The 27469-nt window shown below is 42.2% G+C and overlaps 1 protein-coding gene across 2 annotated transcripts in view; it reads left to right on the forward strand.

Moving 5' to 3' along the window:
• STN1 (STN1 subunit of CST complex) overlaps positions 1-27469 on the forward strand; it is a 67800-nt gene that overhangs the window by 3350 nt on the left and 36981 nt on the right. For both annotated transcript variants that reach the window (XM_073354455.2, XM_073354453.2), the window contains exons 2-4: positions 3380-3534; positions 5712-5776; positions 20168-20363. In XM_073354455.2, the coding sequence (XP_073210556.1) occupies positions 20231-20363 (133 nt within the window). In that variant the 5' untranslated portion in view covers positions 3380-3534; positions 5712-5776; positions 20168-20230. The remainder of the gene's footprint in view (positions 1-3379; positions 3535-5711; positions 5777-20167; positions 20364-27469) is intronic.

The raw sequence follows: 27469 nt of genomic DNA on the forward strand, positions 1-27469 counted from the left end.
ACCTTTCAATTCCAGAAAGCTGCTGACATTGCATAATTAGTGATAAGAATATTAGTTGTATTGCAGTAGTACTCGGGAACCCCTGGCATGGACTGGTGTCGGATAGTGCCAGATGCTGCCCCAACAAAGAGCTTATAATCTAAATATTATCACAGTGTCATACATGACCTAAGGTTCTATTACCAGTCCAGAATTCTTTGCTATGAATAGCACTGACAGAATAAGGGACCTCCCAAATATTTCTGATTTTAGAAGAGATGGATGGTAACACTGATCTCCTTTGTTCAAGGAGAATATTGGGTTTTGTAGTTTCTCTCTGTGTTGACTCCTTCCCAATACAGTTGGCAGGTACCAGAGCTGTGCTGCCCACTTATGGATGTGAGGTAGTGATAAAATGACAACAGCCATCCAGACTAGTCTCTGTTTTCCCACCACACCTGGATTCTGGTTGGCCAGTCACAGCTACCAGGTTCATTTGGAAGTTGCATGAAGATGGTTTGGAATTAAAACCGAGTGAGAAAGAAACTGTTATGGCTGAATATTTTTTTTAAAAATTGATTTTCCTGGGTTCTCAACATTTCCCACCTTAAATTATGAAATCTCAGGATTTTAAAAGTCCAGTTTTCCCTCAGGCTGAATAATAGCAAAGTCAGTTTGGTTTTAAAAATAAAAGTTGGATTTTTTTAAAAAGCATTTCTAGTGGCATTCAGTTATGTAAAAGCTTACTTTTTACAAAGACTCAGATTTGGCTCCAAACCAAGATTAACATCCTTTGAACCAGTCCACTGACAGGACATCAAAACAAGTGGAAAGTAAAAGCACAAGTTTTATCCTCAAAAAGAAAAGTAGTACTTGTGGCACCTTAGAGACTAACCAATTTATTTGAGCATGAGCTTTCGTGAGCTACAGCTCACTTCACGAAAGCTCATGCTCAAATAAATTGGTTAGTCTCTAAGGTGCCACAAGTACTCCTTTTCTTTTTGCGAATACAGACTAACACGGCTGTTACTCTGAAACAAGTTTTATCCTGTAGCCTAAAACCAGTCCATCTTCCATTTTCTTCAACAGAAGTTGGATTAAGCCCAAAAGCTTGTGTCAGAAGTAGGTGGGTCAAGCCCAAAGACAGAAACTTTTCTAGAGTTGCTTGAGGGTGAATGTAGTTGTGAGGATGGTCTGTTGGATAGAGCAGGGGTTAGGGAATTGGGACTCTTGTGTCCTGTGACTGACTAACTTCGTAAACAATTCACTTTACCCTTCTGTGCATCAGTTTATCCCTATGTAATATGGGTGTCATGGAATTGGAACTGCTCTGTAATAATTTATGAATATTGTATGTTGACCTGGTTCTAAGTCATTTATTCTATGAATATTTTGGTGTAGTTTAATATGGGTTGTAAGTAAAGACCAGCAGAGAGTGAAGAAATGGCTCAAGATAAATTACTTCTCTACAGATACTTGAGGGATGTTATGAGATAATACCAGGTCAGGAAAAGGTCCACACATACAGGAGATCAGAAGGTTTAAAAAAGGAACACATTCTGAAAAGAGAGGTAGGAGGAGAGGAGCATTTTGGGGCAACCAAACTAACATAGGCACCTTCTGGGATTTCTGAAAAAGTTAGGCCTTCCAAGGTTACCATCAGTGGATGGTAAGCCTTTAAGTCAGAGAGAAATAAGTGTAGATTGTTTTAAAACCTTTTTTTCCTCTAAATGCATTGTTCCTACTGTTTAAAATAAACAATACTTTGGTTTTAAGAAGGCTGTCTGATCACAATGTATTACCGGTCACAGACTCCTGAAGGAAAGAAGTACTGCGGGTACTTAAATTCAGTCAGATGTACAAAATAAGAAGGAGGTGATGCAAAAGGTCCTGTAGCCCAGGGCCTGGTCTATGAGTGGGGAGAATTGCACAGTTCCAGCCAAGGACAGGTAAAGGCACAAGACCTGAGACCTGGTACACTCAGAGACCAGAAGCATGGGGAGGCAGAGGTGCAGCCAGCCCCGTAACCATGTCAATAGATAGAGAATTACACGTTATATAAAGCCCCAAATGTGCTTTAGACTGGTATGTAGACAAACTCCCTGCTTCCAAGTTCTAGAAGATCTACAGATCACATAAACAATGAAGTATGTGGTAAAGAGATGCCATAAAGACTCGGTGATTGAGCAATAAGGTTTGACATATTGTAGTTCCACTTTTTTCTTTTTAATGTTTGTAAAGCAATTTCAGATCCTCAGATGAAAGGTTTTTTTAGTCATAGAAGATTAGGGTTGGAATCTCAGGGGATCATCTAGTCCAACCCTCTGCTCAAAGCAGGACCAACACCAACCAAATCATCCCAGCCAGGGCTTTGTCAAGCCGGGCCTTAAAAACCTCTAAGGACAGAGATTCCACTACCCTAAGTCACCCATTCCAATGCTTCACCACCCTCCTAGTGAAACAGTGTTTCCTAATATCCAACCTAGATCTCCCCCACTGCAACTTGAAACCATTGCTCCTTGTTCTGTCATCTGCCACCACTGAGAACAGTCGAGCTCCATCCTCTTTGGAACCCTCTCTTCTGCAGATTAAATAAGCCCAGTTCACTCAGCCTCTCCTCGTAAGTCATGTGTCCCAACCCCCTGATCATTTTCATTGCCCTCCACTGGACTCTCTCCAATTTGTCCACATACTTTCTACAGTGGGGGACCCAAAACTGAACGCAATACTTCAGATGTGGTCTCACCAGTGCCAAATAGAGAGGAATAATCACTTCCCTCGATCTGCTGGCAGTGCTCCTACTAATGCAGCCCAATATGCTGTTAGCCTTCTTGGCAACAAGGGCACACTGTTGACTTGTATCCAGCTTCTCGTCCACAGTAATCCCCAAGTCCTTTTCTGCAGAACTGCTGCTTAGCCAGTCGGTCCCCAGCCTGTAGCAGTGCATGGGATTCTTCCGTCCTAAGTGCAGAACTCTGCACTTGTCCTTGTTGAACCTCATTAGATTTCTTTTGGCCCAATTCTCAAATTTGTCTAGGTCACTCTAGACCCTATCCCTACCCTCCAGTGTATCTACCTTTCCCCCCAGCTTAGTGTTATCCACGAACTTGCTGAGAGTGCAATCTATCCCATCATCCAGATCATTAGTAAAGATGCTGAACAAAACCGGCCCCAGGACTGAACCCTGGGCCACTCCGCTTGATACCAGCTGCCAACTAGACATCGAGCCGTTGATCATTACCTGTTAGCCAGACAATCTAGCCAGCTTTCTATCCATGTTATAGTCCATTCATCCAATCCATACTTTTTTAACTTGCTGGCAAGAATACTGTGGGAGACCATATCAAAAGCTTTGCTAAAGTTAAGATATATCATGACCACTGCTTTCCTGCATCCACAGAGCCAGTTATTTCGTCATAGAAGGCAATCAGGTTGGTCAGGCATGACTTGCCCTTGGTGAATCCATGTTGACTGTTTCTGATCACCTTCCTCTCCTCCAAGCGCTTCAAAATGGTTTCCTTGAGGACCTGCTCCGTGGTTTTTCCAGGGACTGAGGTGAGTCTGTATTTCCCCGGGTTCTCCTTCTTTCCTTTTTTGAAGATGGGCACTATGTTTGCCTTTTTCCGGTTGTCCGGGACCTCCCCCGAATGCCACAAGTTTTCAAAGATAATGGCCAATGGCTCTGCAGATGCATTAGATCTGGACCCATGGACTTGTGCATGTCCAGCTTTTCTAAATAGTCCTTAACCTGTTCTTTCACCGTTGCGGGCTGCTCACCTCTTCTCCATACTGTGTTGTCCAGGGCAGCAGTCTGGGAGCTGACCTTGTCTGTGAAGATCATGGCAAAAAAAACATTGAGTACCTCCGCTTTTTCCACATCATCTGTGACTAGGTTGCCTCCCCCATTCATTAAGGGTCTCACACTTTCCCTGACCTTTTTCTTGTTGCTAACATACCTGTAGAAACCCTTCTTGTTACCTTTCACATCCCTTGCTAGCTGCAACTCCCATTGTGTTTTGGCCTTCCTGATTACACCCCTGCATGCTCGAGCAATATCTTTATACTCCTCCCTACTCATCTGACCAAGTCATGGAAAGTCTGAGAGACAAGTTTCTCTTCCCTTATTTCTGCTACAACAGAGTAATATCTTGCCAGCCAATCCTAAAAATATACACTATAATATGAAGGTTAAGTGACAGTAGCAAATCCTTCCCTATTTGTACTGATTTCCTGGTCTGGATTAGGGTATGTGGAACTTAATCTGTTTTTGGAGGCAAGAGGTTTTTAGCAACTGTAAATGCTTCCAAATGCTAGAGATGAAAAGTAAAAGTGACGGATAGGTAAATTATAATTCCTCCTTCACCAATTTACTTCAGTAGCCTTTGAAAGTTATTTCACTGAAGCAGAATTAATGTCAAGTCTTGCAAAAAGAAAACTATTTCACTTCTGCATTGAGTACATTGACCTAGAAATATCTTTCACTCCTGATCCATCACTAAAACCCTAATTCCACTGCCACCGCCTTTGTTTCTGACTCTGAAGTCTCTCTCCTACTTTCTTATTCTAAAGCTTGAACTCTGTTTGCCCCCTTGACCTCATCCATTCTCACTTCCCACTGTCCCTAGTTCCCCCTTTAATACTCCCCTTTAACTGCTCTCTCCTCTGCTTCATTTTGTGCTCCCTGCATCAAGTTTAAACTAAAATATTCTGCAAACTAACATGACCCTCTAACTGCTGCTCTATTTCCTCTCTTACCTTTCCAAAATCCTTAACTGTGTAGTGTATTTTTTTTTTTTTTTTTTAAGTTTTGCTGTCTTGATTTCCTGTCCACCACTCTTTGGGTGATCTCTTCCAATCTGTCTAAGGTTTTCCATTGCCTCCACTCCACTGAAACTGCCCTGGCTAAGGTCACCAATTTTACTAGCTTCTAGCTAACTCTAAGGGATACATCTAGTCTCATCCTCCTGTATCTGTTTGCCACCTTTGACACTTAATCACTGTGTGACACCTTTTCTTGTTTTTTCTCAAGCCATACTGACTCTTCCTTCATGGCTTCCCCATTCTCAGAGTCCATTTATTCCTCTACCCTGGCCAGTTGCTTCAGCTACCATCTTTATGAGGTAACTCCTAATTCTTCTCTTTAACACACCCAACCCTTTCTTGAATCTCTAGCTGCCCCTCCAACATCTCTTCTTGGTGTCAGCTGCCATCTCCAAAATTATTTCCATTGATCTCTCCAATATCTATCTTGTCTGTGTCATTTGACTTTTTTCTTTACCCTTGTCCATGAGCTACTCTTATCTCACTTTGATTACCGAAACCATCTGTCTGACCTCCTTGCTTCTCACTTCTTCCCATTGCATCATCTGCCTCTTCCCCTGCTCTGACCATGTCACCCTCTCTTTGAATTCCTCCATTCACTCACTGTCTCTTATCACATCAATCTCAGCCTATTCCAGCTCACGAAGAGGCTTTTATGTAATACTTCCTTCACCTGCGTCTCTACTGTCATTACGTTCTCTTTTCTGCTTCCTTGCTATGCTCATCTCAAGCTCTGCATTTTACTCCTTCCTTTGAGGCCTATTCCCTGCTCTCAACTTCACACTCTTTACCATGCTGCTTCCTGCTCCTGGGCTCTAGTTTTATTTGCATAACAAGTGCCAACAGTGTGCTAGGCATTTGTTTACCAGTCCTAAATAACACACTTCTTTGTCTTGTTTTTGACTTGCTAGTCCCATACAGCAAAGAATGTGAGGAGTTTCTAGAATCATCTGAGAGAGAGTGCACACAAACCCAGGTCAGTAACGGTGATCTGAATATAAGAAAATAAATGGATTTGTACCCTCTTTAGTTTCTTTAATGTACAAGGAAGGCCTGAGAGGCTGTTTTTCTGCACCCACCCACCCAAAAAAGTCACAAATGTCAATTCATATTTTCCCATTTCTTGCTGGAAGTCTTGAATGACTCAGCAGTGTTTATACAGACCTCTCAGCTGTTAATTGAAGGAGTGTGGTTGCTAAATCTAGGGTAGAAAGAAGCCCTCATTTCAGTCGGTGTGTGTGGGGGAACCTTTCATGGCTCGTTCATAAAGAATCCATAGAAAGGCACAAACCTATGTTTTTCATCCTTGCTTGCTGTCATTAAGTCTCTGTTTGTATAATGGAAATAATTCAGGAATTTATGGGGCAGATAAGAAGAAAGCATAATGCTGGAGGTCAGTATCTGAAAGAACAAGTTCCAGGGCTGTCATTACATTGTTAATCTGAATCAATATTCTGGCTCATAACAATGACCTTGAAACAAACCATTGCATGGCTCCTTGTTTGCTTCTGATGGATTTATATAGGGTTGTTTTTTAATCCGGGGAAACTGCTATGGAATTATTTGGTATTTGTGCTGTGAAAACTTAAATACACAAAACACATTTATTATTATTTAATTTGTAACCCTTCTGCCAGTTAGAGTTGGCAGCAAGTAGGGCCGGGTTCAATATCTAGGGGTTCCTTTTCAACATACAACACAAAACTGGCTCGAGCCCGCACATAGTGACCTGGCACAATTACACACCACCCATTGCATGCCTCTAAGAGGCAATGCTTCCCCTCTTGCAAACACAGAGTCTGAGTGTAGAATAGAAAATTTTAATAAAAAGGGGGGAAGTAACCTGGCATTAACTTGGGAAAATGCTACAGGCAGGATTCATAAGCATGAAACTGTGAGCAAAACACCCACCCCAGAGTATGTTGGACAGTGTTCTTTTGCCTCAGGTTTTTAAGTCCAACAACCAAAAGCTCCTTTAATGTGCCCCTTCCTTCTCCCTCCACCGCACAGTTGTTGTCCATGGTCAGTGAAGACCCAGAGGTGCATCTGTGTGAGTTCACCTTCCAACCTGGGGGGTGGGGAGAAGGCACTTTGCTTGCTTCACTGTCCAGGCACTCGCTCTGGCATCAGCCACTCTTCCAGCTGCTCACCACACTGCATGCTCTGGAATGTCTTAAGGTCCCACTGTGTAACACAGCTGTCAGTGATTTCTGCTGTTAATGGGGAAACCTCACTGCTAGTGCAGAATGGGCAGCCTCTTGCATCAGACACGCTGCCCAAAGCAAGTCTAATGCTTAGACCTGGTTATCATGGTCTTCAGCTCTATTGGTCTGCACCAAAAGACTCAACTGAGTCTTAATCCACTCTGTTATTACACAGTGGAGAGAGGAAGGGTCAAATGATGTCTAGGATCCTTAGGCAGAGCCCACACCACCAGGTACAAATACTTGTCCCCACTACACTTGTGTCTCAACTCCACTGTTCTTTGGCACTCTTGTCGCCTGTCTAGCAAGTGCAGTTTAGTTGAGGGTGAGTCCCTCAATCAGGGCATGCCAAGCACAGTTCTTATGCCCTTGATTCACACAACAAGGATAACAACCCTTTATTATAAGGATTTACAAAGTAACAAGCCTTGTAGATAGGGAGGAAGTGATAGAGGTGGTATATCTTGAATTCAGTAAGCCTTTTGATACTGTCTCTCATTTAAAAAAAAAAAAAAAAAAAAAAAGTAGGGAAGTACAACCTAGATGGAGCTACTATAAGGTGGGTGCAGAAGTGATTACAAAACTTTTTCCAGAGTGTAGTTATCAGTGGTTCATGGTCAAGCTGGAAGCACATATCGAGTGGGGTTCCTGCAGGGATCAGTTCTGGGTCCAGTTCTGTTCAATGTTTTCATCAGTGATTTAGATAATGGCATAGAGAGTACACTTATAAAGTTTGCGGGCGATAGCAAGCTGGAGGGGTTGAAAGCATGTCATAAATATAAAGGGAAGGGTAAACACCTTTAAAATCCCTCCTGGCCAGAGGAAAAACCCTTTCACCTGTAAAGGGTTAAGAAGCTAGGATAACCTCTCTGGCACCTGACCAAAATGACCAATGAGGAGACCAGATACTTTCAAAAGCTGGGGGGAGGGAAAAACAAAGCCTCTCTTTCTGTCTGTGTGATGCTTTTGCCGGGGACAGAACAGGAATGGAATCTTAGAACTTAGTAAGTAATATAGCTAGGTATGCATTAGATTCTGATTTCTTTAAATGGCTGAGAAAATAAGCTGTGCTGAATGGAATGGATATTCCTGTTTTTGTGTCTTTTTGTAACTTAAGGTTTTGCCTAGAGGGATTCTCTATGTTTTGAATCTAATTACCCTGTAAGGTATTTACCATCCTGATTTTACAGAGGTGATTCTTTTTACTTCTATTAAAATTCTTCTTTTCAGAAACTGAATGCTTTTTCATCGTTCTTAAGATCCAAGGGTTTGGGTCTGTGGTCACCTATGCAAATTGGTGAGGATTTTTATCAAACCTTCCCTAGGAAAGGGGGTGTAAGAATTGGGAGGATTTTGGGGGGAAAGACGTTTCCAAACGGATTCGTTCCCAGTAACCGGTGTTGGACATTTAGTGGTGGCAGCGAAAGTCCAAGGGCAAAAGGTAAAATAGCTTGTACCTTGGGGAAGTTTTAACCTAAGCTGGTAAAAGTAATCTTAGGAGGTTTTCATGCAGGTTCCCACTGTACCCTAGAGTTCAGAGCGGGGAAGGAACCTTGACAAAGCGCTTTGGAGGATAGGATTAAAATTCAAAATGATCTGGACAAACTGGAGAAATGGTCTGAAGTAAATAGGATAAAATTCAATAAGGACAAATGCAAAGTACTCCAGTTAGGAAGGAACAATCAGTTGCGCACATACAAAATGGGAAATGACTGCCTAGGAAGGAGTACTGTGAGAAGGGATCTGGGCATCATAGTGGATCATAAACTAAATATGAGTCAACAGTGTAAACACTGTTACAAAAAAAGCAAACATAATTCTGGAATGTATTAGCAGGAATGTTGTAAGCAAGACACAAGAAGTAATTCTTCCGCTCTACTCTGTGCAGATTAGGCCTCAACTGGAGTATTGTGTCTAGTTCTGGGTGCCACAATTCAGGAAAGATGTGAACAAATTGGAGAAAATCCAGAGAAGAGCAACAAAAATTATTAAAGGTCTACAAAACATGACCTATGAGGGAAGATTGAAAGAATTGTGTTTGTTTAGTCTGCAGAAGAGAAGACCGAGGGGAGATATAACTGTTTTTAAGTACATCAAATGTTGTTACCAGGGGGAGGGAGAAAAATTGTTTTCCTTATCCTCTGAGGATAGGACAAGAAGCAGTGGGCTTAACTTGCAGCAAGGCCCCTTTTAGGTTGGACATTAGGAAAAACTTTCTAACTGTCAGGGTGATTAAGCACTGGAATAAATTGCCTAGGGAGGTTGTGGAATCTCCATTGTTGGAGATTTTTAGGAGCAGGTTAGACAAACACCTGTCAGGGATGGTCTAGTTAATACTTAGCCCCGCCATGAGTGCAGGGGACTGGACTAGATGACCTCTGGAAGTCCCTTCCATTCCTAGGAATCTATGATTAGCCTTGCCCCCAATAACAAGGTGAGTTGTGATCCAACACCAGCAAAAAATGATCATTTGAACAAAGCATTGCCCTCATGCTGCATGCCTAGGCAGAATGGGTGTATCCATGCAAACAAGGTGGGTTCATGACGTCGTCTCCCTCAGCTCATCAGTAAATATCAGGGGAGAGCTCAAATGCATACAAATTGATTGATTGTATTATTGTAGTGTCTAATTGCCCTAGTCGTGGGCTCGGACCTTATTGTGCTAGGTGCTGTAAATACACGTAACAAAAAGACAGTCTCTGCCCCAAGAGTTTACAGTCCAAGCATAAGACAAGAGGCAGCAAATTGATGCAGACTGATAGAGTACAAGGTAGTGATCTCAACACACCAGCAGCCTAGGGTCTTAGTTGGTATTTTCTGCAGAATTTTAGATTGTTTAATAACATTACTAGCCCTTCTGTCTGTGAATAAATCCTTCTCAATGTGAAACTGATGTAGGGCTGCCTTGTAGGATCTGCAGACAGCTGGCTGCCTTCATCTCAGTTGGATGTTAAACTTTGAGGCTGAATGACAAATAAAATGTCAACATTACTAAATTATCAGCATACCTAGAAACCTTTAGATGATGCACTTTATCCAGTTGGTTTTATTTGAAATTAAATATCATTGAATAAAGTTGGAAAATTTTAAAGATGCAAATCCTTGAACGTCTGTCAAATATTTGATTTTTATTCAAGAACTGACATTGAAAAAAGGGATTTTTTTTCTACTTCAGCAAAATGTATTGGGCCAAATGTATTCCTGGTTAAAATATTGACTTCAGTGGAGTTGTTACAGAAGTTATATAGGTTTCAGAGTAACACCCGTGTTAATCTGTATTCGCAAAAAGAAAAGGAGTACTTGTGGCACCTTAGAGACTAACCAATTTATTTGAGCATAAGCTTTCGTGACACGAAAGCTTATGCTCAAATAAATTGGTTAGTCTCTAAGGTGCCACAAGTACTCCTTTTCTTTTTGAGAAGTTATATATTTGACCTGGTATTTCTAGCAGGCTAACTACAATGTTACCTTCAGGAATGGGATGCTGAAACAGACTGTCAATCCTGCATACAATATGACAGCTAAACTGTGCTGCCATGCTTATTAGAATTGATAAGCTATGTATTGCCTCATAGATGTAATGTGAATATGCATCAACTGCTTGACAATTGTATAATCAAACTTCCTTTTTTTGAAATTCAAACATTAGTATGTCAGATAAAAGCCCTTTCAAATACACATGTGTAGTTTAAAATGTGATATCCAGTGGACTATAGGTTTCTGACAATTGGCCACATTAGGAAATGTGTATTCCTCTAATTTCCCTATTGTAAGATTGTTGCTTTTGTCTGAATAAGTTGACTACAGTGTGCATTTAGTAGATCTCTGTTAGGTAAATCTCTTAATTGAGTAACACTCATAACTTCTAATAAATTACTATTCCTGGGGAACCTGTAGGTTTTAAATGGGTATATCTTTCAATAAATATTAACCACTATTTTTGGAATATACCTATATATTAAACTGAACATTTTAAAATACTTCTTATAACAGTCTTTCACAGCATTCATGAAGTACACCAGTAAATTGGTAATCTGGATTTCTTTAGAAAGAACATATAATTATTTTTGTTTAATTAAATGTCTATAATATTACCAAAAGGAATAATAATACTCTAGTCCCTTTAACCAGTTTTAATCAATAGAGATTATCTTTTATTTAAATCAAAGGCATCTTGTAGCTCTTCTCAGGGTATTGGATCAAAACTTCATTATGCAGTATACGAACATGAGAAAAGGTACTCAAATCTTGTAGAGCACCATCCATCTGATAGGTATTAAAAGGCTTAGTTCAGTCACATGAAAGCACACACTGCAAATGCTACACCACGGTTGTCTTACCACCAAATGGTAATTAGACCTTTCCTCTTGCACAGGAGCACAAGCTGATTTGCTTTGTTTGTGGCTTTAAAATTTTCACTAGGTCACACAATAGTTAAGACTAGGAATTTATTAAGGGATAAAGACTGCTTTGCATTTCAATATTGCTTTCAGTCAACAATGGCACAACCATTTCTGAACATATAATATCTACAAGCATGGCTTTTCTTGTTCCAAATCTGATTTCCCTCCTCCATACCACAGGTTCTTGTTTCCAAAATTGCTGACATGCTCTGTTATGTCCTGATTGGCTGCAGAGTCTCAAGATAAAACAACTTGTAATGTGATAATCTAGTTACAACTGTGTATTTTTAAATTATCTTTTTTTATTAAGGCCAGTAAGTCAGCCTAGTTCAGGTTTTGCCATAAACATGGTCTAGAAGGTGATCTGATTCTTTACATATACCATTTTAAAAAATCACCTGTTTCTCAGTAAAATTTATTTCCAAAACCTAGCACATTTTGACACCAAGATAAATTACGAAAGACTATTAGTTTTGCAGTAAGATATGCTTTAATCACAAGATGGAAAGAGATGCAATGTGATAGAATCAAATTTGGCTAGTAACACAAAGAGGAAATAATGACACTAAATGTTAATTAATGCAAAGATGAAGTTGAAAGTCTAAACAAAATTTAGAATCAGGAAACAGTTGAAATACAGCTGAGTTTTTGGTAGTTGGTGGGGGGGGTTGGGTGAAAAGTGACTTCATAGAAATGCCATTTGTTAGGTTGCATGTTTAATGATACATTACACGCACAGAACCATAATTTTAAATGCAGAATGTTGCTTGGGTTACTTGAGTTTTCATAATAGGTGTTCTCCAATATTTATTTTTGAAGGCAAAGATACCATTATATTGTAGAATAAAAATTGGTTTTATTTAGCATTTTTAAGCTTCCATAGTAATGAAATTGATACTAATAGTGTGATTGTTTAGGCAAAACACAGCAGCTGTTTTGTGTTCAACAATAGCTCATCCAAACCCTTGGACACTAGGATCTGCTTTTTGAAATATAGATAACTAGCAAACTGATTGTATTCCTCCTTTTCTTAAATGACTTGGAATCTTTAATTTGCAGAATGAAGGGATTTTAATTTACAGTGCAGAGCATCACAATATTTATACATTAAGGCCAGACGAGACTATTAGGATCATCTAGTTTGACCATCTGCATAAGACAAGCCCGTATAATTTCATCCAGTAATTTCTGCAGCTTCTGACTGAGCTACACATATTGTATCTGTTGTAATTCATGGAGGCAGTTTGTGGTGAGAAGGTGCGACATAAAATTTCAGCAACATTTAGAGTGGTGTTTACAAAAGCTGAAGTACAATTAAACCAAACCACATTTCAAACCTGCTCATCAAAAGGATGCTCGTTTACCATTTCTAAGTATGTGAAGCAATAATAGGGAGTCACGAATGTCATGCATATCCATAACATCAGTGTTCTAAATGAGTGACTTGCCAAGAGATCTGAGTAAATTAAAGCTGTTGTAGGGAATGGGCCAGGAGGTATTTGTGCTCAGAAAATCTTTTTACGTGCCATTTGGTGCTGTCCTGGTGCATTCAAAATGTTCTTTACAAGGCAGAGAGAGTCCGCAAAGGCTTAGCAGAATCTAGAGACAGGCTAACTACATTAAAGTTGGGGAAACACGAATACTGCAGAGTGGGGGTTCTCAACTTTTTTTATAGTTTGCACATCTTAACAGATAAATGAGGCAGAGTGGGAGAGAGTGGCAAGGAGACTTTCAATCTCAACATCATGTGGCAACTACAGCAATTGCTTACACAAAAATTAATATTAGGAAACAAACTGGACTTTAGCAGCTGGGGTTAGGAGATCCAACACTGTGTGACCAGCCAGTTCTCCCAGTCCCCAGATTATCAGAACGTGCTTCACAGACTACCAGAGTCCATCATCCACAGCTTGAGAACAACTAACGCAGCATTCTGTAAGAAACTTACCAAAAGAATCTACACAGATCCAGAATCTCTGGTTGACCAAAAAAAAAAAAAGTACTAGTGGCACCTTATTGGATGCATCCGATGAAGTGAGCTGTAGCTCACGAAAGCTTATGCTCAAATAAATTGGTTAGTCTCTAAGGTGCCACTAGTATTCCTTTTCTTTTTGCAATACAGACTAACACGGCTGCTACTCTGAATCTTGTTGACCGTGACTATTACATTTCTAGCCTTGGAAGGTCTACAATTAACTGAAATACAACGTTGTCTTTACCTACAGAGCTGTTTATCTTAGCAGATATTTTTGTTTAGAAGAAGGCAGTGGAGGGGGGCCTTGATCTCAGGCTGCCTAAATGTACAGTAGTTTGTGATGAGGCACAGCAATGGGTTCCTATAATGAAGTGCTACAGGAAATTGCTGACTTTATCCCAATTTGTATTATATCTGTATTGCAAAGAGTTACGGCTGTTTGAGCTGCTTTCATACAGTCTACCCCTTATGAACTTTGAGTTCAGCAAAACATTCTCTTGGTATCTTTCTCATAGCCTCGGCTAATGAGCCTGAGAACAAGTGCAGTCAGTGTGGGAGAAGCTAATCTTTGAGAAGCATAACAGGAAACTTGTTTTCACATGGCTTAATGGGTCAGGGAATTGCCCCAGGTAAAACTGAAAGTAATGTATCTGTGAGCTGGAAGGAAGCCTCAAAGTACTTCTTCCCCATTCACCCTCAGCTTTCACAGGCTTGTTTCTGGAGATGCATCTGAAAATCTTTTTGCTGCAAGAGGTGTCTTTCAGCACTTCCTGTCTGAAGCCTTTATTTAGGGACGTGATAAAGATACAAGAAAACACTGTGACGGGTTCAGTCACAGAAACCCCCTTGGGACTGTCACTTGATATGCTGAGACTACCTCTGATCCCGTTTTCTCTGCCAGTTTGGGCTTCCAGAACCCTGCCTTGTCGAGCCAGACACGCCAGTCTGCTCCAACACAGCCCAGGGTGTGAACCACACGCCAAACACCCCCTCTTGGGAGGCACCCGACAGTTTGGGGACCACTGCCCTACACTATGTATATGAAATGAAGTCTAGGAGGGGCTGACCTTTTGGTGGGACTCTGTAGTGTTTGCATTGCTAAGAGTTGTCACAGCATTTTGGTACTTAAAGTATTAAGTGTGCATAGCATCTACTCAGAATTGTCTGTTAGCATTATGATTGATAATGACACAAATATCTACACATCTTCAGGGAACCTGCTATGTCCCTAAACCTTCAGTATACAGTGTAGCTGCTATCTTCCTTCCAGATAACATATAACCAGTATCAATTAGGCATTTAAAGCCCCAAATATCTACACATCTTCAGGGAACCTGCTATGTCCCTAAACCTTCAGTATACAGTGTAGCTGCTATCTTCCTTCCAGATAACATATAACCAGTATCAATTAGGCATTTAAAGCCCCTACTAGAATAATAGAAAGTTTCACTTTCTCCCCAGGTGACTTACTAATTAATAAATCCCTGGGATACTCTGCCTCAGGTGTCAAAACTTCCGGTGTCAATTTTCAAACAGACATAGGAAGATCAGGTACTTCAGCTAGGCGTTGGGGGATCCTGTAGGAATGGTACTTTGGAGATAGGGTCAAGTTTCCTATGGGTAGGGCAGACAACATTTTTTTTTTTTAACTCCTTCTTCTAGCCGGAAGCACATTTGTGAATGACATTACAGATGCGCATGAAGTAATGAAAAATATTGCCCAGTAGATGCATTGGAGATCCCTCTCTTGGAGTAGGAGAGAAAAAGGGAGGCCTTTCTTAGGGTAAGCCCAGATGGTGGGATGTTCCCATTGTGCTTATAAGGAATGACAGGGATAATTCAATACAGAACTATTGTGGAGGTCAACGATACTAGATGAATGGAAGTCACAGCAGGGGTGGAGAGGTATAGCATCATGAGTCCCTTCATACTTGTGTTCTCCTTTAGATCTCTAAGGCCTGGCCTACACGAAGGGGGGGACTGATCTAAATTAAGCAACTTAAGCTATGTGAATAACGTAGCTGAAGTTGCCGTACTTAGAGCTACTTACCGCGGTGTCTTGAGTGCGGTAGGTCGGCTGCTGATGCTCCCCCTTCAACTCCGCCTACGCTTCTTGCTCCAGTGGAGTACCAGAGTCAACAGGAGAACACTCGGCGATCAATGTATCGCATCTTTACTAAGAGCGATAAATCGACCCCTGCTGGATCGATCACTCCGGAGGTAAATATAGACATGCCCTAGGGGACCAAAGAATTGCTGAAATAGGTCCTAACAGGGTAAACTGAAGTCTGTAAAAATAATTCAAATGGGGCTACCACATGGTGGGCTCCTAAGAGAGGAGAAGAAAGCAGGGTTGTACATGTACTGTCAATCATTTTAGAAAACTGATAGTGGGTACAATGCAGTGTCTTTATTCCCTCTACCTGAAAATTAACTTCCTGTACTGAAAATGTGAATCTGCCACCTGGAAAAGCGAGGATATGTTTGTAGATGAACATTAAGGAGCTGCTCATCACATGTAGTGTTCTTCTGAAGTTAGTTTAGATCTCCATGCTTTCTAACTCATTGCACTTTAACCACTAGGAATTTAAAGCTCTTGAGCTTACAAAAGCTGTGATCCATGGACCCCCACAAAATCCTGCTGGTGCCCTTTGAGTAGACCACAGCCAAAGCAGAAATGCCACTCCACAAGGGCTTTCCCCAAACTTGAAACTTTTTGTTTCTACAGCACGCTTCATCTGAGTGTGTTGGTGTTTCACATACACTGAAGTACTTATGAAGAAGTGTAAAAGTCATCTGGTGCCCCCAGGAGGCCCTCTTGTACCTGTCCCCAGTGATGCCCTGAGTAATCATGAGATTATGTAAAAATAATAGATTTGGTGTTCGTTTGACTTCTGCATTTTGAGCCTTCACTGGGGGTCACATTTTGAAGCTTTCTCCATAGCTACAGGGGCTAGAAACTTACTTATTTTTTTAAGAATGAAGGCTGAGATCATCACATATTCACTTGACTCCAGGAGCTGGGGCTTTAACAATAACTATCATGAGACTCATGACAAAATCATGAGTTGGCAACACCGAATTAACTCCTTCTGCAAAGGTTCACAGGCAGGAGGAAGGAGCAGTGAGTTAATATGGGCCTTGCCTTTGGGCATTCAGCTCAAAATAGAGCAATGCATGCTGGATCCTTCCCTCTGCTGGTTGGGGGAGAAGGAAAAGCTGAGGGCAGCTGCTTCACTTCATACAAACTGTGTACAGGGCCTAGATTTCAGGAAAGTGCCAGTCCAGCCTATCTACCTTTTGTGAATGTTTGGCCATCCTTAAAATTCAGTACTTGCTATTGAAGTCCCAAATACCTCCTTATTTCCAGGGCTACTGATGGAAAGTTCTTCATCATTAATTATCCCAAGGATTCACATGTGCCAGTAGTGACTTTCTTCTTCCGCTCCACCCGAGCACATGTGAAGTTATGCAGTAAAATGTAGTCAGACCTGCTTGTTGCCTAACTCTTCCCTTGTTGCTTTTAGGTCTAGAAGTGTCATCTTGGGCTTGGCTCAGAGAAATGTCTTCTATTGTAAAATTGTGACAGGTGCTGGAATTCAATGTGTGGAATATACCTAATGACTCTTGTTTGGGAGATACTGATTTATACAAAAGGAAAAACTTCCCTAGGGAACCAAAACCATCTGCTTGTGTCAGGTTACTTTCCAGGGAAGAGGTGCCCCTAATATTGAATAATTTATATCATAGCATCATGAGACAGGCATGATATCTTAAGCCTTCTTCCTTCTGGGTGGGAGAGGGTTAAGCGGAACTGCTTTCCTTCACTCTAATCTGGTGTCAGGAATAAGGCCCTGCACCTGTGCCTGCTCAGACTCTTGACAGCCTGAGGAGTCAGCTAGGCTGCTGATAGACTGCCCTGCCTGGTTCACTAGGGAAGCTACTAGGCCAGATCTTAAGCCAAGCAGTAGCTTTCTGGCTGGCTCAATGCACAGGCCTGTGAATTCTCTGCCTCATTCCAAGCCCTGCTTCGGCCCTGATCCAGCCTAGACCCTGCCCTGCACCTTGCCTTGTTCCAGTCCTGTCCTAGCCTCTCTCCTGCCTCTGAACCAACCCTGCTCCTGCCTTCTCTGACTCTGGGTCTGTCCCTAATTCCTTGCTCTGACTCTGTCTTGATCCTGAGCTCTGGCACTTGGACTCTGACTGCTGTTCTTATCTCTTGCTTTGACGTGTAGGCCTGATTTCTGCTCTGACCATTAGACCTGACTACGTACAACGTGGTCTTCTGACACATGGGCTGCTTTAGCTCTGGTTAGCTACAGAATGGAGGTTTGTTAACATTTAATTTTACAGAGGACTTCCCTCATGTGCTATGACTAAGGCTAAGATTTTGCCACGGAGGTTACGGAAGTCGTGGAGGTCTTTGAAAGTCATAGATTCGTGACTTCAGCCCCGGCGGCTGGGAACTGCGGAGTCCCACCTCCTCCCGCAGCGGCAGGGAGCTGTGAGGTACCCCTGCTGCCTGACGCAGCAGGCCCCCAAGCTCCAAGCTGCCATGGGTGGAGGGTACCCCGCAGCTCCCCACCAGCTGCTGTGGGGAACAGGGGGACCTGCAGCTCCCTGCCCTCCGCCATGACTTTGGCAGCGGGGGGACCCCTGCAGCTCCCTACCCTCCGCCATGGCTTTGGCAGCAGGGGGACCTCTGCCACTGGGGCCGGGGGGACCCTTGAGCTCCCATGAGTGGTGGGGGGCCCCCAGAGCTCCCAGCCACTCCGTAGCTGCCCAGTCCCTTCATATTTTATCATGGATATTTTTAGTAAAGGTCAGTGACAAAATCTTAGCCTTATGGCCCTTCACATTTTCATTAAAAACAAGACCCAATGGACAAGTGATTCTCAAGGTGGATTGGAAATGAGCAGCCAAACAATTGGCCCTAAGTAATGGTGAGTGTACCATTCTAGAGGGATGATGTGAGCAAGTGTGCAATGGATTAAATGGAAAGGGGAGTCTGATAGTAATAATTTTGCCATGTCTACAGGCGTGCTAGGTACCCTGCAAAACACACAATTTGCCCACAACCTTGCTTTGTAAAGCTTACAATCTAGAGTTCATACAAGCACACTGAGCAATGGTGAGCACAGCTCCAAAGTGGAGCAGGGAGCGGTGAGAGTTAAATTAATAAGATCATACAGTGACTGAATTAGTTCATGCATGCTGCTTGGTAAGGTTTGATCTAAACTTCGTGTAGTTCAGCGGTTCTCAACCATGGATCTGGGGCCCTCTGTGGGCTGTGAGCAGGTTTCAGGGGGTCCTCCAAGCAGAGCCAGTGTGATTCGCTGGGGCCCAGGACAGAAAGCCAAAGCCCCACCATGGGGTCTGAAGCCTGGGGCCCCCAGCCCTGCCATCTGGGGCTGAAGCAACTTAGCATCGTGGGACCTTCTATAGCATGGGGTTGCAAGCAATTGCTCTGCTTGCTACCCTAAGCCAGCCCTGGCTTTCATATGCAGAAAAACAGTTGTGGCACAGGTGGGCTGTGGAGTTTTTCTAGAATGTTGGGAAGGGGTGTTAAAAAGGTTGAGACCCCCTGATGTAATTCACACCTTTGTAGGTTTCATGGGAGACATTAAGTTTTTGAAAAAACAAGGAGGAGTCTGGTGACACCTTAAAGACTAACAGATTTATTTGGGCCCAAATAAATCTGTTAGTCTTTAAGATGCCACCGGACTCCTTCTTGTTTTTGTGGATACAGACTAACATGGCTACCCCCTGATAATTAACTTTGTGGAGGGATTTGATGAGGAGAGGGTGGTTGGGTTGGTTTTGGAAGGCCCTTCTGTATGTAAGGGTCAGCATAGAAGAAAGTAGAGTTGCCTGTGGGAGGAGGAAACAGAAATAGATCCAGGCACAGCAAGCTGGTGTTAATTTTGCGTAAACAAAAGGGAGTGGCTGCACTGAGGGACTTAAGTAATAAAAATGTCTTCACCTCTATACCAGCATGAATGACTGTTGCACTTAAAATTGGGGAGGTTGAAAGTGAGTGGTGTTCTTCTTTTGTTCTTCCCCAGCAAAAGGGGACAAATAGAATTGTTTTCTACAGTTCCTTTCATGCTCTGGGGCAACCTGGAGTACTTTACAGGAACAAGTTAAATGCCAGCAAAGGGGAAGTTAACAAAAATGCATGTCAAGGCTCAAAATTCCTACTGGGTGTCCCAGGGCAGGTATTTTTGGGCAGAACACCTGTCTTCCGAAATTATCTGCCTAGTGGGATGTCTAAATTAGTCATGATGGTGGTGAGAAAAGAGAACACGAGAATAAGCAGAATGAAAGGGAAGGGGAGGTAACCAGTATGAAGTATTGAAGGTTGTGTGGCACAAAATGGCGACGAGGTGGCTGCTTTCATTTGGTTCCAATAAAATAAGCTAATTTTTCAGTAAAATATTCAAGTAGATGAATAGGGGAAGATACTTTTTTGGGGAGTGGGGGAAAAGAGGAAGAAAACCATAAACAAAAAGAGAAATAGAAAAGTAAAAAAGGTTAAAAAGAAGGCATGTGATGCTCCAACTCTATTAGTGAGATATATTTTGGATCATTTTACTTCTGTAGGGAAATCCCCTTAATTTGTGTTTAATTTGAAGGAGTTGATAGCAGAATGCTATTGCTGCTATTACTGGTCGCTTCAAGTAAGCTAGCACAGCAAATATTTTACATGTTTTGTGCTACAGTTTCCGGAAACTCACTATCAATTTCTGAGGGCTATATGTAATAGAATCTTTTTACCTATGTAGATAAAGATCATCAGCAATCCCGAGCCTGTTCTTGTTCATGCGAATTGGTCACTTGGTTTCTGAATGCAGTCCGACCCTGCGAAGTATGAAGCAGAGATGCCTTCCCTGTTATGGGGGTTGGATCCTGTCTTTTCTGCATTTGCAAGACTCTACATTAAGGATATAAAGGAAATGAATGAATCTAAGCAGGTTCCAGGTATGTGTGCATGATTTCTTTGGTGTGTATAGAAATGTAATGGGTTTAATTAGTAATGGGTGTTATTGTAGAACAGTATCAGCTTTCTGCAGTCTTAGTTATGTCTCAGTTATGTAGCACTGACTGTCCAAGGATCTCAGAGCTCTTTTTGAATGCTGATGAGTAAGTTCTCAACACTCCCTGTGAGGTAGGTCAGTATTGTCTCCATCAGGACAGTTGAGACACAGAGGTCAAAGATCTTGTATTAATTTATGTAGAATTATAGTGGCAGTGCTGGAAATGGAACTTAGGAGACCCGATGCCTTCTCCATTGTTCTAACTGGTATGAAACAATCTCTCTAAATTTAAGAGACTTGTTTGGCAGAACAGAAAGGCTTCACTAACTTTCTCTGTATGTGTGTTGCTGGGATCTAATAAAGCTTAATTGGAAAAAAAATTTTTTTTTTGCTATGCTTTCTCCCCCTCAAACCATTTAAAAAAATTTTATGGAGGATTTCCAGCCTTTTCTTTTATTGCCTTCTTGTTGAAAGGTGGTCACTTTCTTGTATTTAGATGTTTTTAAAGAGCAGTGCTTTTTGTCTGGGCACATTCATAGGTAATAAGAAATAGTAATGGGCCTTACCTGTTTGGTTTCTAAATATGAATGAAGGATACTTCATGTATTGGGAAAGCCTTGTGGTTCATTCTAGTTTCTGTGCTGACTCTTATGCCACACCTTTTATTTCCTAACCATTGTTTGAAATTGTATGCTTTGCTGTCTGCTTCCTGTGGAGCTCCAGCCAATATCACCCACATATATACATTTTTCTAACGCAGCATAGGGCTGGCATGGGGTTGCTGTTATCACTAGGAAGAACCTAAACAGGCTGCAGTTTGTTCCATACTGTGGTGGGGTCTATGTACCCCAAACTCTGTCGGGCAGGACTTAAGACTGTTCTTATGGGAAAGGACAAGGGAAGGAAAACCCATAGAGAAACCTAGAGAGTTAATCAGGAAAACCAGCTAGTTCTGAGTAGGTTTATCTACAAGAAGGACTAGGGACATATATTTATCCCCTTGAATAAAAGAAGGTTGTTGGCTTGCTTTACTCTTGAAGCACTGCTCTTGATTTTTGTTAATATATTAACTTTTCATTGACAACCGGAATGACGCTAGTCTCCTTCCGGAAGCCAAGAACTGGCTTTGTTATGCTCTTCTGACATCTAGTGTTGTGCCCTTAGGGACAACACAGAGTGTACAAGATCCAGCATATTTACTTCTGTGGAAACAGATAGGATGTATGTTTTCAAACCTGTTGACCTGGGGCACTGACAAAAATATGGAGATACTGCTGATGGTTAATCTTGTATTTTAAAATGGGCTATTTGTATTATGGTAGCACTTATAGGCCTAAATCTGAGATAATGGCCCCATTGTGCTATGCACACATCAATGAAAAGAATGTCCTTGCCCCGAAAGAACTGACAGATTGTCATCTTTAATTACTTAATCTTTTCTTGATTTAAAAACAATAATACAGGGACTCTGTCTCTCTGTTCTGTGTGTTGTACAGAACCTAGCACAGTGGGGTCCTGGCCCATGACTGGGGCTCCTAGGTGCTGCTGCTAAACAATAATAGCACATAGTGGAAGAATAAAAATTGATGAACATCAACAAACATACTCTCTCTCTCCTTTTAAAGTCCTAGACAACTACAGCACTTCTCCCTCTCCCAAATATGCTCTTATATTTCTCATTTGTATCCGATTAGGTTTTATTTGAGAGAGATTCCTCATCTGCCACAATTTTTGTCATTAATCTTCTAAATAAGATGCTCATGAAGATGTATCCTCTACCATGTCAAGATACCACCCTTTTAAAATTGGGGCATGCAAGTTTTCCCCACTTCCTATGGATTTGTCTCTTTGCACAACCAGAGTCATTGCAGTCCTTTGTGTGCGCATGTGTATGCGTGTACATGTGTGCATATTAACAGACTTTGCAGTCCCATATAAGGATGAAAAGTCATGGAACAAACATAATCCTAATTCTCTTGCCCATCTCTTTGATGGGGGGTGCACCCATGCACACACACTATATGAACCATCCCAGGTGCCTTCCAGCATGTCTTTTTCACCCATATCCAATGCCATCGGAATAGAACCGTACACAAATAAGTGTTCGGTGGGAGGCTGGTGGGGGAATAGGATGGGCAATGTATAAATTTGCTGCCAAAATTCCCCTCCTATAACGAGTTTCTTAAAGACCAGATGCTGTTAAGTATACAATTGGCTATAAACCAGTCATTAATGATAATTGGGAATGACTTAGGTCGGCGCAAAGAGCAATGGGAAGAAATTAAAAAGTAAATGTAGGCTGAACTTAAGGGAAAACATCCTTGCAGTCAGATCTGTTTGATTGTGGCACAGACTCCCTAAGGAAGGGCCGGAAGGCCCATCACTCAAATCTCTTTATGTCGGGATTGTACGGATCACTGAAGAATGTACTGTATGGAATGATCCTGCACTGGCCACTAAATGATCTAATAAGTCTTTTTTCCAGGTCTAACTGCTAGGATTCTAGGAAACCATGATTAATCCCTTAGAACAACACTGGGGAAAACATGTAAACCCAGCCAGCTTCTCTCCTGTTGTATATGGTGATATGAAGGCTGAAAACCACCCAGATAAAAGCAGCAATTGTGATGCCCCAGAGGCCTTGAAATGAGAGTGGGTGTCAAACGCAACAACACAATGTAATTACAGCATGGAAATGAGCCTCTTTTCCATGTTAAAGTGCAGCTAGCCAGATTATTGACTCTGCAGTGTGACAGCACCTTATCAACAAGAAAGGGAAGCTATGAATAGTATAAAAGCAGGTTCACTAGCAGCAGTCATTAAAGATTCTATGCTCCTATGATTTTTGTACTGCTCAGTTAAAGATACAGGGCTCCAGTTTTTAACAAAACATTTAAGATCCCTGACCCTAAACAGGTCAGAGGTAGTTCCACATGTACATCCTATCCATTATACCTCTATTCAGACAGTCTTTGTAATGAGGACGGGTGATGACCAGACTACATAGTATATAACTGTATATACAGACTATATTCTGTATAACTATACACTCCCTTCTTCCTGTACCTCGGCAACTTTTTCTAGAAGCACAGGCCAAAGTTCTGTCTCTTAAAGACTTCTCAGAAAGCATTACACAGAGTTAAATTTTAAGGTTGTAGTATGTAAAACCCAATAAATGGATATTAATAATTTCCAGGGAATTTTGAAAGAGTGTTCTGTTTTGCTCAGAAAGAGTAAACATGGTGCACTCAAAACCTTGTAAATAAGTTTTTGGATGCTATGCATAACTTTTAAACAAAGATACTAAACAGTACATCTACTGGTATTTCATATACTGACTTTCCTCCTTTTGTTTCTGTAAAAAACATTCAAATACAGGTTTTCAGCATAACATTTTCTATACTTCAGTGCACGTACATCAAAACATGTCTCCTCTGATTGCGAGTGATTTCTCAGTCTTTATAGTGTGACCATAGTATGGAATGTGTGTCATCTGGACTTTGCAGCGTTTGAGAAATGGCAGAATTTCAGTCCTTTCAAACACTTCAGAACCCTGTCAGGGGATCTCCACAATCACCACCATTCCAGCCTCTGGTTTACTAGCTCACTGGTTCTCTCAGTTGGTGGTGAAGCAGAAGACTGTAGCCTGTATCCAAAGAGGGGCACAGACTGAGGCCCAATTCTCACAGCAGACAGATACATCTCTTGGTCCTGCATAGGTCAGCCACTGACAGTCTACAGGGCTGTCTGTAACTCTTATATTTATAAACCCTCCCCCCACCACACACACACACGCGCGCACGTGCTCCAGCTCAGCTCTCTGAGGGTGACCCACCCAGTTGGGCTGTTCACAGTGAACACATGATATACAGCCTCCAAACAGCTGTTGAATGCATCAAGTCACTGCCACACCCTGTTCTGGAAACTTCTGGGTCCTTCTGAGTCCTGGGGGTGATTAGGGACAGGGGTTTCTGGAGGGGGCGGTCAGGGAACAAGGAATGGGGCGGGCCAAAGCAAGTTCGATATAACGCGGTCTCACCTATAATGTGGTGAGATTTTTTTTTGTCTCCCGAGGACCGTGTTATATCGGGGTAGAGGTGTATATTGGCACATGAAGAGAAGGGAGTTACCTCATAAGTGGAGAACCAGTGTTGACAGGGCCAATTTGATCAGGGTGGATGTAGTCCACTCCCAATAATTGAGGAGGAGGTGTCAATTTCCAGAGAGGCAAAGCTGCTTTTGTAGTGAGCCAGCCACTCCCAGTCCCTATTCATGCCCGAATTAATGGTGTTAAATTTGCAAATGCATCTTAGTTCTGTAGTTTCCCTTTGAAGTCTGTTTCTGCGTGGACTCCTCCTGACAGTTGAAATGACAGACTGGACTTCTACATGGAGTGCTTCCGCAGACATGCACAGGCTGAAATTGTAAACAAACAGCATCACTTGCCCCATAACCTCAACCATACAGAATGCAACGCCATCCACAGCCTCAGAAACAACTCTGACATTATAATCAAAGGGGCTGACAAAGGAGGTGCTGTAGTCATAATGAACAGGTCGGATTATGAACAGGCAACTCTCCAACACCACATTCTACAGGCCACTATCCTCTGATCCCACTGAGGAGTACCAAAAGAAATGACACCATTTGCTCAAGAAACTCCCTGCTATAGCACAGGAACAAATCTACACAGACACACCCGTCCAGGGGTATTCTATCTGCTATCCAAGATCCATAAACCTGGAAACCCTGGATGCCCCATAATCTTAGACATTGACACTCTTACAGCAGGATTATCTGGCTATTTGGACTCTCTTCCTCAGACCTATGCTACCAGCACTCCTAGCTGTCTTTGAGACACCACCGACTTCCTGCGGAAACTACAGTGCATTGGTGATCTTCCTGAAAACACCATCCTGGCCACCATGGATGTAGGGGCTCTTAACGCTAATATTCCACATGAGGATGGACTACAAGCTGTCAAGAACAGTATCCCTGATGAGGCCACGACACACCTGGTGGCTGAGCTTTGTGACTTTGTCCTCACCCACAACCATTTCAGATTTAGGGACCACTTATACCTTCAGGTCAGTGGTACTGCTTTGGGTACCCGCATGGGCCCACAGTATGCCAACATTTTTATGGCTGACTTAGAACAATGCTTCCTCAGCTCTCGTCCCCTAGCTCCCCTCCTCTCCTTGCGCTACATTGATGACATCTTCATCATATAGACCCACGGGAAGGAGGCCCTTGAAGAATTCCACCTGGATTTCAACAGTTTCCACCCCCCACACACACACACTCAGCCTGGACCAGTCCACACAAGATCCACTTCCTGGACACTACAATGCAAATAAGCGATGGTCACATAAACACCACCCTATACCGGAAACCTACTGACCGCTATTCTTACCTACATGCCTCCAGCTTCCATCCAGGACACATCACACGATCCATTGTCTACAGCCAAGCCGTAAGATGCAACCAAATTTGCTCCCATCCCTCAGACAGAGACAAACACCTACAAGATCTTTATCAAGCATTCTTAAAACTACAATACCCACCTGGGGAAGAGAGGAAACAGATTGACCGAGTGAGACAGGTACCCAGAAGTGACCTCACTACTGGACAGGCCCAACAAGAAAAATAAAAGAACACCACTGGCCATCGCATACAGCCCCCAGCTAAAACCTCTCCAGTACATCATCAACGATCTAGAACCTATCCTGGAAAATGATCCTTCACTCTCTCACAGATCTTGGGAGGCAGGCCAGTCCTCGCTTACAGACAGTCCCCCAACCTGAAGCAAATACTCACCCGCAACTACACACCACAGAAACTCTAACCCAGGAACCAATCCCTGTTACAAACCTTGTTGCCTACTCTGTCCCCATATCTACTCTAGCAACACCATCAGAGGACCCAACCACATCAGCCACACCATCAGGGACTCATTCACCTGCACATCTACTAATGTTATATATGCCATCTTGTGCCAGCAATACCCCTCTGCCATGTACATTGGCCAAACTGGACAGTCTCTATGTAAAAGAATAAATGGACACAAATCGGACATCAGGATTGGTAACATACAAAAGCCAGTAGGAGAACACTTCAATCTTCCTGGACATTCTATAAGAGATTTAAAAGTAGCCATACTTGAACAAAAAAACTTCAGAAACAGACTTCAAAGAGAAACTGCAGAACTAAAATGCATTTGCAAATTTAACACCATTAATTTGGGCTTGAATAGGGACTGGGGGGTGGCTGGCTCACTACAAAAGCAGCTTTGCCTCTCCTGGAATTGACACCTCCTCCTCAATTATTGGGAGTGGACTACATCCACCCTGATCGAATTGGCCCTTTCAACACTGGCTCTCCACTTGTGAGGTAACTCCCTTCTCTTTATGTGTCAATATATAATGTCTGCATCTGTAATTTTCACTCCATGCATCTGAAGAAGTGGGTTTTTTACCCACGAAAGCTTATGCCCAAAGAAGTCTGTTAGCCTTTAAGGGGCCACCGGACTCCCTGTTGTTTTTGTGGATACAGACTAACATGGCTACCCCCTGATACTTGAGTCCTGTAAATGTTTCTCACTCTAGCCCTGATCTGCAGGTGCACAACAAATATACTCAGCTCTGAGATCACAGCAGTGGGTAATTCTTCAACACATGTTGTGAGCTTTTGTCAGCACAACTTCCACATAAGAACTATGTGGCTAAACACTTGTGCAATACCTTGAAAACTTGCCTGTGACTCAGTAATGTGAAGAAGTTAATTCCAGGCCCATTTAAGGTTATTGAAGACCTGTTTAGGCTATGTCTCTGGCTATGTAGGATAGGATATTTTAGGGTTATAATCAGTTTTTGATTTTTGTTTCTAAATTCTGCACATTAAACTGACCTCCTGACTTGTGTGTGTGCATTAAAATATCCCATGTCTTCCTTCATAAGGTTAGGGATTTGCCCTGGTATCTTGAGCCAAAATTTTCCCTCTCCAATTCCTAGTTTTGTTCAGTATGCTAGTTGCCAGCTGTCCACATCATAT

The sequence above is a fragment of the Lepidochelys kempii genome, chromosome 7, assembly GCF_965140285.1.
Source record: "Lepidochelys kempii isolate rLepKem1 chromosome 7, rLepKem1.hap1, whole genome shotgun sequence".
Classification (NCBI taxonomy): Eukaryota; Metazoa; Chordata; order Testudines; family Cheloniidae; genus Lepidochelys; species Lepidochelys kempii.